Raw genomic sequence first — 12,425 nt, forward strand, 5'->3', positions numbered from 1 at the left:
ATTGTTATAAGAAAGTTTGATAATATAATTAAATTAAATTTATAATAACTTAATAAGCCTATACTCAATAGCATAGGAATAATCTTTAGCGCCCCGGATGACTTATTTAATTATTATTACTATTATTATTTAGCTTTTAATTTTAAGAAATCTTTTTAAATAATCAAATTTTGTATTAATTTGACTATTTTTTTTAGGAAACAATTCAATAAATTAATACCTTGATAAATTCTGCTATAAATAATTTATTTTTTGAATTTAATTAAAAAATATAATTTGATTTACAATCTAATGAGATAAAATATGTTTAATATGTGGATGGAACATAATTGATTTCCTACAAAAAATTGTTGGAACAAAGAGCAGGAATTTTGTCATGATTATTATTATGATTTACTGATTTTTGGCTTAAAATAATTGGTTTTGGAATGCTATTAATTGGATGAGGCATTTATAATCAAGCTACGGGGAGAATTAATTAATAGTAGAATAAACAAGACAACAAAGGTTTAAATAAAATCTATTAAATTTTCCGAATAATAACTATACATTTAATATTTAAACCATATTAAATTTATAAATTAATGTATATTTCAATTATTTTAGTTAAATATAAACTAAAGAGTAAATACAATTTGTATGCTACAATAATAATTATCAAAATTCTTATAGTCCATAATATCAATGATTAAAAATTAAAAATATATATATTCAATAGGTTGCCTTTTTTTTAAGTAAAATAATTCACAACTTATTATTATAAGTACTCAATATTCAAGTAATCTAATATAGTACTAATAGCCACACATTAGTTGTAAAAAAAAATATATATGTTACCAATCTTAATAAACTAATTTGCTCTGCACAAATGCAACAGCGGTATAAGTATGGGGTTTTTTTCATCTGGCATTACTACAACACCTTCACTACCTTCAATTGCCACCATTTTGCCAGTTCTGTCTCTGTAAGAACCAAATAGAACTTTCACATAATCATTGGGTTTCGGTATAATTGGTTCCAAATTATCATTTTCTATAGTGACTACGCGTTCTTCTTCAGGCAAATAAACACTACATGTTGCTTCACTAACATCCCTTATAATACCAGTTTGTCCTGCTAGATCTGAATCGGCAATACGAACAAAAATATCTGTGGTCTGCCATCCTGGTGGTAAACCTGTTATTTAACATTTGAGTTATTTATAAATAATGTTGATAAGAAAATTATAAATATTTGAATTTTTAATTTTTGTTACCAAATGAAGTTAATGAAGGAGCTGCTAATCCTGGGGATGACACTGATGATGGGGTCATTAAACTTGCATAAGAACCTGATGGTGATGGAGCTGGGTGATACTGGATACTACGAGGGCTGGATGTATTGATTGGGCTCGGAGTATTTACGTATGAATTACTACCTGTTATAAGAAAAATAAAGTATTGTAAAAATGTGTTAAGATAACAATTATATTTTGACAACTTACTGTTATATCCACCACCTCCTGATGGCGATATTGCTTGATATGGTGAGTAAGAATTATCTGAAGAACCATATAATGTATTTGGAGTTTGTGCATAAGGAGTGCCAGGGTCCATTGGATATTCTAATTCACCGTCAGTTACTCGGGCAGGAGTATACCCAGAAGCTGGGTCCCAAGCTTGAGTAGGTGTTTTAGAACCATCATGTGATGGAGTCATACTTCCAAAGTGTGGTGTACGATTACCAACTTCATAATTGGGTGTCATTGAACCTTGCACAGGAGTCTTACCACCTTCACGATATCCAGGAGTCATCATAACATTAGCTGGTGTTCTAGAGTATGATGATGTTAATCTTCCATCCTTAGATTGTTGTCCAACAATTGTTATGTTTCTTCGATCCACCGATATTGTTTGACAAGAAGAATGAAGTTCAACTCTAGCTGTACACTCTGTTGCATCTTTTACAATACCAACAGCACCTTTGTAAGGGCCACCCGTAATTCTAATTGTTTGACCAATTAAATCTCTATCTCTTCGAACACCTCCAAATCTACCTCCTGATCCTCCTCCACCACGACCACCACTTCCTCCTCCACCACCACCTCCAGCACCAAATGGACTGCCTGGTGTATGACGAGGAGATGTAATTTGAGGAGACGCAAAACCATTTTGAGGTGCAGTTATAGCTTGCTAAAATTTTAAAGATTAATGAGTAATTAATTTAAAATATTAGTTTCTATATTACTTTATTAGTTGAATTTCCAGCTAGGGCAATGTGACGTAAACGACAAACAAAAATTCCTCCATTATCTGTCATTAAACGGGAGTACAAAAAGGCATGATGACGATACAGATGTTTTATTTCACCATGCATCCCCTAAATCATAGAAATAAATTATTAATATTGTTGTAGACAAGTCCGTAACTGAAAAATAATTTCGGGGGGGGGGGGGGGTGTTAAGCTATAAAAATTGTTTTGATTAAAACAAAGATTGAAATAGTTATTTTACCTACTACCACATAATATAACACGAACAAATTTTTTTTTTTGGGGGGGGGGGGGGGGGTTGAACCCCCAAAACCCTCCCACAGATACGGCCTTGGTTGTAGACATAAATTATTTAATATTGATTTAAATTACCGTATGTGGACCATCAATAACTTTAACAATATCTTTTCTTTGTATTGAACTTCCCAAGGCATCAACTCCAATTGTATTTCGATGTTCTTTTTTTTTATTTAAAGATTGTGGTTTAGCTTCAACCAATTTTCCTGCCATATTTAAAATATGCATTTTTTCACGCTCAATTCTCACTATCACACCTACATTTTGTGGACTAAAAAGAAAAGATATACATATAAATTATGCCAATTCTGATTAACGATTTAAATATTTACTCTAATTGTACAAGATCCCCCCATTGGAATTGACCGAGTGAATCAACTCCAGAAGCCATGTCTGAACACAATTGTAAATCACGAGGTAAAACTTCAAGTTCGTGCATGGTGACATCAGAAAATAACACAATTCGATTTTGTTCTACTCGAACAATGAGTCCTGTATCACCCTCATAACGTCCTCCAACTACTCTTACATGGTCACCTTGTTTAAAAAATTTGCGCAATTCGTTTGCCATAAATTCCAGTGGCATCTAAAAGAATGATACAATATTAAGTCTGAATAAATATTGCAAAGTATCAACTTACTTTGAGATCATCGTGTTTTGGCATAATAGTGACCATATCTCCATCAATAGATAACACTTTTCCTTGTAAATTTATCAACTCTCCAGTACATACTTCCACATTATCACCAGAACTTAAAGATTGACTATTTGCTGAATTATCTTTATTTGACACTGGTAATTCTATATCTATGCCTTCAGGAGCTTCTTCAAATTTTTCAAGTTCTGATAGTGTAGGTTTGACTCCATCAGCTGTTATTGCATTCATGTAGAAGTTTTTGTATAAAAATCCTTTACGGCTGTAGCGATTTCCTTCAAATATTAAAAAGTCACCATCACTGGTAACTTCACCACCAATAGCTCTTATAGCTTCTGGATCAAAAGGTTTAGCTGCAGGACGCCTTTTTTTCTTTCTTTTCAAAGCTTCTGGATCCTAATAATAAATATTATAAAATACAAATTTTAAATTTTAAAATTTTAAATTGGTTACCATCGAAGCTCTGAGAGCACCGCGTGGTCTAGTATAATCAATCCTTGGTAATAGTTTCAAATGTACATGATTTTGTGCCAAGTCCACATAATCAACCTGAGCAATGTCATCTTTGTACAGACCTGTGAAAATAAAAAAATAGCATGTAGATAAGCATGTTATTACATAAACAATTATTACTAATAAAATAAGTTTATTAAGCTAACCTCTTTTTAATCTAACCCATTGTTTAGATCTTAAGCCTGTTTGCACTTTGACAACTTTTAAAACATCCGTCATTTCTTTTATAGGAACCATTTGTTGTTTCCAAAAACCCATTTTAAGACTGCTAACGTTTTCAATGGCTGATTTCACATGGGTTTGTTTGTAAGATTCAATGTAAATGTATCCCTTAACGCCCTCTGGGGAAACAATTGATTTGATTTTCAATGGATCTTCAGTAAATTGGTATGCAATATATTTTCGCATCAACAGTAAAGCAGTATTTTTTTCATCACCAATACGACATTTTATCATCCATAAATTTGGATCCCTTTTATCAAAAGTTTAAATTTAATGTATTTCTAATAAATAATATATTGTATGATATAAATATTACTTTACACCAGGTAAAAGAGTTTGTTGTGTAATTTCATCAGCTAATTCTTCTCCGGCATCTCCAAAATGTTTTATTGTAGCTGAAGCATCAGCATATTTTTTACGCAAATATTCTTCTATTTCGTCTTCATTTTGAGTGCTAAAAAATGTATTAGAATGACAATTTTTTTTTATAATATTATGCACAAGTATCTTATCACCCAAGGAATGCAGTTTTGTTTTTACAACCGAGTGGCCAGATATTTGATAAACAAAGGTAACAATGAATGTAGTAATATTAGCATAGATCTTTCATTGCTGTCAGTTCAAAATAGAGAAAAAGAGTGCTTGGATATATTTTAGACCTAAAATATATATAATTATATACAATATCTTACTCCCAAAGATTAGTTCCACGTCTACGTCCTTCAATTTCTCTTGCAGTTGGTCCTAATTCATCAACCTCATTAGCAACGATACCATATTCACCAGCTCCATCTTCCCAATCATCATCTTCTTCTACTTCATCATCTACATCGGCTTCGTCAATAATAAAGCCACCGAAACGTTCATTTTTCTTTTTTTTCTTGCCCGGACGGTCATCTTCTTCGTCTTCTTCTTCATCATATTCCTAACAAAACAACATAATGTTTTAAAGTTTTATAATAACAATTACTTCAAAACATACATCTTCTGAATTTAAATCCTCGCCTTCTGGTTCTTGTTCATCAGCTACTTCTTCTTCGCTGTAATAATAATAAAATTTTCATTTAGTATTGACTGTGCTTATCATAAAACTCTAGTTATTACTGGTTATTTTCCTCTGCTTCAGATCCACTTGGAGAATGGCTTCTACTTGCACTACGACTTAATACCCGCTTACGATATCGTGGATTTGAATCTTCCTAAAAAATAAAGCAAGTACAATGTTGGATGAATGTATTCTATTTCTTACTACTGTTTAGGACTATTACCTCCGGTTCACTCCCACTGCCTCCATGATCACTCCCTTGATCACTGTCGTAATCCGACATTTTTAATGTTATTACTAATTAACTCTAAACTAAAACTTTAAAAATATAAATTAATCATAAAAAAATAAAATGGCACGACAAAACTTTTATACTCCTTAAGATTTTAGGTTGTTGGCTTGTTGCACAATTGCAAAACACATTATAAATGTATAAACACTATAAACATATTTGTATTTTTTTATCAACAATAAAATTATATTTTATCAAAATGTCAAAGATGTTATACAAATAAATGTCATGATGTATTTAGCACAGACTATAGCATAGAACATATGTTTATAGCATGAAGACTAGAAAATTTTATAGATTATATAAAAGTATATGATCTAAGGTATATACCTACTATTATATTATATTCTAACATTTCTAACTAATAATATATTCTACTAGAATATTACCGATTACTATTGGGAAAGTTAGATAACACTGGGAGCGCTGTATGTCATTATTAAATGTCCGCGAAAGTAGGATAGATTTTGCCGCCAAAAACTGATTATGAATATCATTAAGAGTTTATTTTTAGTTTTCGTATATTCATATTCTTCTTTAGTGTTTTGCACTAAGTTTGGATTGCTAAGATTGCTTATTGCTTACAAATGTTATGCAAATATGATTTTGACATTAAGTGACATCTTTTCCTATGCTAAATGCACTCCAAATACTATACATTTTATTGAAGCCGAAGAAGTTTTGAATTCTAATCAAGTTATTTTGACTGGAAAACTGCAAGTTTAAAATGTAAATATCTATATTATCTATAGGCTATTATCGGAAAAATAAGTTAAAAAAAAGTGGGCAAGTGGGTATCGCTCTGCTGTGTAGTAGAGAAGGAGAGTAGGTCACTGGTCACTATAATGGATGTGTTAAATTTGAATGCAATGACGGGTATCATTGTATACGAAAAACGATTATGAACGGAGATGATTTGTCAGTCAATGATAATTAGTTGTATATATTATATTATTACCTATATTTAAATTGTATTATATCGTTATTTTACGCGATTTCGTAAAAAATTAAATTTCATACGCTCATAAAATGTTTTCTATATTGACGCTGCATTTTTTTTTTACAGTTACTTGAAGGAAAACTTATGGATAACCTTCTATTGGATTTTTGAACCTTAAGTATAAACACATATAATTGTAAATTGATAACCATAATATAAACATTTTGTGAAAATTTCAAGTATTTAAAATAATTCGTTTTTGAGTTACAGCAAAATCAAAAAATCGATTTTGTCGAAAAGTGGTTATGCGTAAAAATTCCCGTTTTTCCATTATTTTTTCAGGGTTTTTCCCAACGCTTTTGAAAACTACTATAGACATTTTTACCCCCAAAATACCAACTAGATGAATTTTCCTATTCAAAGAGGGGCTGAACTGCTGAAGTCAAATATCGAAGCATTATTTCTACTCCGAAACGTGATGATAGACACAAAAACACACATCATTGTAAAATCAATAGATTCATCACTCCGTTCAGAATCTAAAAAGCTGTACATTTTTATCAGTGCTTATTGGCTACTGCTTACTGCTTAGTGCGTCAGTAATAACAATAGTGTTATGAAGTGGTGATGGCCGAGGGGGGTTAGTATATAATTAAATAAAAGTAAATTAGTATGTATTTTATTATTATTTATTACTTTATTGCACCTAATGGAATAATGTCTGGGCGTCTGACTAATAATAATATTACAATATAATAATACAGTATAATATGGTGTATACTGACTATACTCTATGGATTTATCATATTAATCTATCATCTATAAAAATCATCAATCTTCGAGGGCAACATTATGTTTAATAATAAATATATGAATCTGTAATTCATCAGCTAAAGAGAAATTACGAGGAAAATCAAATGCCATACACAGAAAAAATACATATTAAAATAAATTACCTAGTGGCTAGTAATAATGTAAAAAAAAATTAGAAGTTGAAAAATACAGTTTATTGCGATTCCGAAACCTAACGTATAATCTGATTTTTAAGACAACAAATATATTATAATAAATAATGTTGCAAAATATTGCATATAAATAAAATATTAATTAATTTAATTTGTAAATTCTTAAACATAACAAAGGTATAACAAGGCAGGTAAAACATAAAAAACAATTTTAAGTGAAGACTCTCTGCCGACATTTATCACCAAATATATTTCATAATAGTTTTGTTAATATAACTATTAAAATTGTTTATTTTACTTATAGTATTACGGTAAATTGGTATAATTTTTGCGAAAATATTGCATTTATTATGTTATTAGTATTTAATTAATGTGATAATATATATTCTTTTAAATAAACTAAAAATTCATTGCCTTTTATAAAATCTATAACAATATAATATATCTACGTAAAAATCTTAAGTTTTCACGAAAAATGTGTCTTTGTGTACTTGGTTAGTTTTATCGGAAAATTACCACTGCGCACAGGGGGCGTATTTAAGGGAGGGGCTCATGGGGCCCGTGCCTCCCCCATTCACCGTATTTTATACTAATTTTTATTATATGAGAAATTTTACAATTCTATGCCCCATGTATGCAAATTTGAACTTTTTGTTTGTGCCCCCCTCCCCCTTAAGACATTTCTAAATACGCCCCTGACTGCGCAGCAGTTCAATAAAAATGTTTTCAAGCAAAATGGGTGTTTAAGGATTATAATATAAATAGAAAACTTCAACTAGCTATAACTTTGAAAATAAGTTCGTGCCCCAAATTCTGATTTCACCATCATTTTTTTTGTCAAAAATATGATAAAGTCCCACCAAAAAATGACCAAAAAAAAGGGGTGTCTCGTAAAGTAGAAATGTTCCAATTTTTTTAAAATATGTATAAGAATTAATTGAAATTAACAGTTTTAGAGTGTAGTTGAGTTAGTCAAATGATTTTATATCTAAGCTTATCTGGGCATATAAATAACCTGTTTCTTAAAGGCTAAAATTATGAATACTTAATAAGTTGTTTAACTTATATCATGCTTTTATCTCTGCATGCAATATTGACTTGGCTAATATGTAACTGTCAGTTACTAACTGGTGAGAACTGAGAATATTGAATATATAAATATTAAATATTATGAATTTGATAAAATTTTAATACTTAAAAACAAATAACAATAGAAATAATTTATATGTAGGTATATTATAGGTACCTAGTTAAAATTGTCATCAATAATTTAATTGAAAGTTTTAAATATAAACATAAAACATTAATTAGTAATACTAATATAAAAATCTATATGGCTATATAATTATATGAATATTGAATGGTTATTAAGTGATAAAATTTCAGAATTTAATGTTTATTAGATGGAGGCAGAGGCGCGTTGAACGATGCAATATCTTAGCCCTAAAAATTAATTTTGAATTTAAAAATTAAAATTTTTGTGGATGAAAGTATAATTAATTACCATAGTATTTTTTTTATAGTAAATTGTTGATAACTTATGTCCAGTTACAGTTTTAAATTATATATGACATTGAAGAGGGATAGTGGGTAATTGTTTAAATATATTGCTTAGGGTTTGAAATATGCTTTCCACGCCACTGAATGGAGGTAACATTTTTACTTGTTTGTCTATGAAGATTAAATGTCAATTCCTTGTATAGTTTTTACTATTTATTACCTATTTAAGTCGTTCCAATAATGTGCTGAATAATTTTTTGACCTGAAGTAAACTACCATATAACTACTTAAAAGTATTAATTTTATTATTAAAAATGTTTTATTGCTTAGTGTCCAACTAACCACTCATCTATTTTAGTAGAGGCAGTTTCCTCAAAAAAGCCTACTTCGGCACGCCACTGAATTGAACTCTCAACTACCATCATGCCTGTTTTATATAACTGACAAGGTAGCAATTATTGTTATTTGGTATTTTTTTAAATATTTACATAATTACAAACCTTTTTACAAACCATAATGTAAAATATATAAAAAAAAAACAAGAATAACAATGCTAAAAAGTATAGAACAATTTTTTTAATACGGGTGAAAAAATATTAATTTATACAAATTATATTTAAAACTTAAAAAATTGTATTAAACATTTCTTTTTCTTTTGGAAAAGAACTAATGAATTGCTAAAATTTCAAAGATCCTAACAATTTAAATGAATATTTTAAGGATATAAATTATACCATAATTTTATTTTTGATTAAAACACATTTATTCATTCTGTAGCTCTATTCAAGAAAAAAAAGTAGGCAAGTGGTTCTACTGTATAGTAGAGATGGAGAGTAGGTCACTGGTCACTATAATGGATGTGTTAAATTTGAATGCAATGACAGGTATCATTGTATACGAAAAACGATTCTGAACGGAGATGATTTGTCATGCAATGATTTTTGCGGTTTTGATATATTTCATAAACATTTGAACTTTTGAAAACTACTAGACATTTTTTACTTTTGACCCCCAAAGTACCAACTAGATGAATATTCCTATTCAAAGAGGGGCTGAAGTCAAATATCGAAGCATTATTACTTCTCCAAAACGTGATGACAGACACAAAAATAAAAAAAAAACACACATCATTATAAAATCAATAGATTCATCACTCTGTTCAGAATCTAAAAAATTAAAACCACTGAAAAGTTTCAATGAAATTATACAATTTTTAAAAATTGGGTTATTTTACTTTTATTATAATAGTATAACAAAATGATAACAATTAATTATACATGTAAACAATGATATTATATATTTATAAAACACAATATTTATATTTTATATATATACAAAAAGAAAAAAAATTTAAAACCTGTAATTATATAATTATTTAAATTTTTATAAAGAATAATGTTTTACTAGTAAATCAATGTAATAAGTATAAAACATAAATAGTTATTACATTATAATTTATCTTCAAAAAATCATTAATGAATAAAAAAAATCATAAGTAAATTTGTTATAACTAACTCATAATAGGTAAAAAATTTTAATAAGTTAGTAGATAATTTATTTTTACTTGAAAATCAAACGCGTTCAATGATATTAAAAATTAAATTTAAAATCCAATGGAAGTAACTCAGAAACACTTGTCATAATAACATTAGTACCCTCCGGTTTATATAAATAAACAATCATGTCATTATTAGGATTATTAAATTCACTTAATACTTGTCTACAAGCACCACAAGGGGGAACAAATTGATTTTTATTCAATCCAGCAATTGCAATTGTAGTGAATTTAGTTTTTCCTTCACTTACAGCTTTCACGATAGCTGTACGTTCAGCACATATTGCAAGCCCATACGAAGCATTTTCAACGTTACAGCCTGAGAATATGGTACCATCATCACATCGTAAGGCAGCACCAACTTTGAAGTTGCTGTATGGAACATATGCTTTCTCCCTAGCCAAAGTGCACATCGATATTAAAAGTCGATCTTCACTATCTATAAAACAAAATAGCTAAATATCAAAACAAATTTGAAAATTTTTTATATAATATTAAAATATAGATTTTTGACAATAATCGATTTAATTAATGTTAAAGATTTTTCAATTAACCATTATTCATTAATTCAATTTTTAAAAAAATCTATAAGTTATTGAAACATCTTAATTTACTTAAAATGTTAAAAAAAATAAATTCAGGATAAACTAAAAGATAAAAAAAAGTAATTATATATTTACTTAATTCATTGAGTGGCTTAAGTCTACTTGTATTTTCAGCAAAAGCAGAATCCATTTAACACTGAAAAAATAATAATAGGTGTTACTTCATAAATCTAAAAACCAAACTCTTTGTTTTTGAATACCTATAAAAGTGAATAAGTTATAACAGGACAGATTAATGTTTAAACAGTAAATGTAAACTACCTATTTAGTAGGTACCTATACTTATAAAAATATTGCTTACACAAATATGCTAACTTAAACTGCTCCTAAATACATAAGTATTTTCAGTAAAGATAATTAACAATTACAATAAATTACAAGTTTGTGACAATAATTGCAAAACCTTTGATAGTTCAATAGTCGATATTATGTTAATTTATTTTAATTAGTTTGAACACATACTATTATATACACTATACATACTACATAGAATATAGATTTTAATGTTTTAACTTGTTCTAATTTAGTAATTACAATTTAGAGTGCTTTGATAAAAATATCAGTATAGTTAGGTACCTACTAAACGACTATAAATACTATCATTGACCTTTGTATCAAAGCAGATCATGTGAATGTATTAATGTAATATTTATGCTTAACACGTTGTCACATCATGATAAAATAAAAAACACAGTTGCCTATTTCACAAATACCAGCTATTTACATGCCCCGTGACACGCAGACCACAGAAATCATGTATTGTATTTGTATAAGAATGAAGTATGTGGAATAACTATATTATAATAGTAAGAAGTATGATAATTGATCAATGATAAGAATTAAGTGCACATATTTTTAAGGGGCAGTATAGGCTACTAACTATACACTCTAGTAGAGGGTACGTCATACACATTCTATCGACACATATCACATTTACATAATTTTACAAACTATAAAATTTATAATTTATAATCGAACCATGTTCAAAAATTATTTCCTAAAAAACTTAAAAATATCAACAAATCCTTTATTACGTGAATTGAAATAAATATTTTAAATTTAAAGCATTCAGTTAAAATATAAAACTTAGCGATCGCAACGCAGCTAGTGGCAATTTAATTGTGCGACTCATTTAGGGATATTTTCAGAAACGGAGTTTGGATAAATAAATAAAAATTAAAAATTAATGTAATATTGTAATCACTATAATCACTAACGAATATGGTAACCGGTCAAAAAGTCTGAAAATACAAAATATTTTATATAATTAATATTTATTTTAAAAATTTTAAAATGTTTGTAGACATTATATATTATACACATTATATTATTATATTTATTTCTATTTTCTTATTTTCATTTATAATTATATAATTTATTAGAACAACAATATCAAAATTAATTTGTAACTAAATACATTTTAACAAACAATGAATTTTATTTTATTTGTAAACATTAAACACGTCAATATAAACTAAAACGTCTAAAACTAAGAAAAAAAAATAGTACATCATAATTATAATAAAAATATATAAATTTGTCATTATTATAGGTATCTAACTATACTACTATATTGGATTTCTGT

The 12,425-nt window shown here is 28.2% G+C and overlaps 2 protein-coding genes across 6 annotated transcripts; both read right to left on the reverse strand.

Annotated features, from left to right (window-relative positions):
- Positions 1 to 504: 504 nt before the first annotated feature.
- LOC132929986 (transcription elongation factor SPT5) lies at positions 505 to 5,423 on the reverse strand. The gene is made up of 14 exons (XM_060995645.1): positions 5,207 to 5,423; positions 5,043 to 5,137; positions 4,921 to 4,978; positions 4,631 to 4,863; positions 4,255 to 4,392; positions 3,863 to 4,188; positions 3,657 to 3,778; positions 3,189 to 3,599; positions 2,880 to 3,133; positions 2,623 to 2,818; positions 2,227 to 2,358; positions 1,484 to 2,171; positions 1,256 to 1,417; positions 505 to 1,176 (listed from the first exon to the last, which is right to left on the reverse strand). The coding sequence occupies exons 1-14, from the start codon at positions 5,264 to 5,266 to the stop codon at positions 851 to 853; spliced, it is 3,201 nt and encodes a 1,066-aa protein (XP_060851628.1). The 5' UTR covers positions 5,267 to 5,423; the 3' UTR covers positions 505 to 850.
- Positions 5,424 to 9,951: 4,528 nt separating this feature from the next.
- LOC132930636 (cytidine deaminase-like) lies at positions 9,952 to 11,630 on the reverse strand. 5 transcript variants are annotated; one of them, XM_060996615.1, is made up of 3 exons: positions 11,448 to 11,630; positions 10,916 to 10,976; positions 9,952 to 10,674 (listed from the first exon to the last, which is right to left on the reverse strand). In XM_060996615.1, exons 2-3 carry the CDS (start codon positions 10,968 to 10,970, stop codon positions 10,271 to 10,273), a joined length of 459 nt encoding a protein of 152 aa, XP_060852598.1. In that variant the 5' UTR covers positions 10,971 to 10,976; positions 11,448 to 11,630; the 3' UTR covers positions 9,952 to 10,270. The 5 variants fall into 5 exon arrangements, with proteins under 5 accessions (XP_060852598.1, XP_060852595.1, XP_060852596.1 ...); XM_060996612.1 differs by having other exon boundaries at positions 11,421 to 11,630; XM_060996613.1 differs by having other exon boundaries at positions 11,417 to 11,630.
- Between the last annotated feature and the right edge of the window lie 795 nt (positions 11,631 to 12,425).

The sequence above is a fragment of the Rhopalosiphum padi genome, chromosome 4, assembly GCF_020882245.1.
Source record: "Rhopalosiphum padi isolate XX-2018 chromosome 4, ASM2088224v1, whole genome shotgun sequence".
Classification (NCBI taxonomy): Eukaryota; Metazoa; Arthropoda; class Insecta; order Hemiptera; family Aphididae; genus Rhopalosiphum; species Rhopalosiphum padi.

What these genes read in the sequence shown, in the direction of transcription:
- LOC132929986 (XM_060995645.1), bottom strand. Translation starts at nt 5,266, where the DNA reads ATGTCGGATTACGACAGTGATCAAGGGAGTGATCATGGAGGCAGTGGG. An exon ending in GTGCTCTCAGAGCTTCGATG is followed by an intron (nt 3,600 to 3,656) that starts GTAACCAATTTA and finishes ATTTATTATTAG; the next exon opens with GATCCAGAAGCTTTGAAAAG. An exon ending in CTGGAAATTCAACTAATAAA is followed by an intron (nt 2,172 to 2,226) that starts GTAATATAGAAA and finishes TTAAAATTTTAG; the next exon opens with CAAGCTATAACTGCACCTCA.
- LOC132930636 (XM_060996615.1), bottom strand. Translation starts at nt 10,970, where the DNA reads ATGGATTCTGCTTTTGCTGAAAATACAAGTAGACTTAAGCCACTCAAT. An exon ending in TAAGCCACTCAATGAATTAA is followed by an intron (nt 10,675 to 10,915) that starts GTAAATATATAA and finishes TTTGTTTTATAG; the next exon opens with ATAGTGAAGATCGACTTTTA.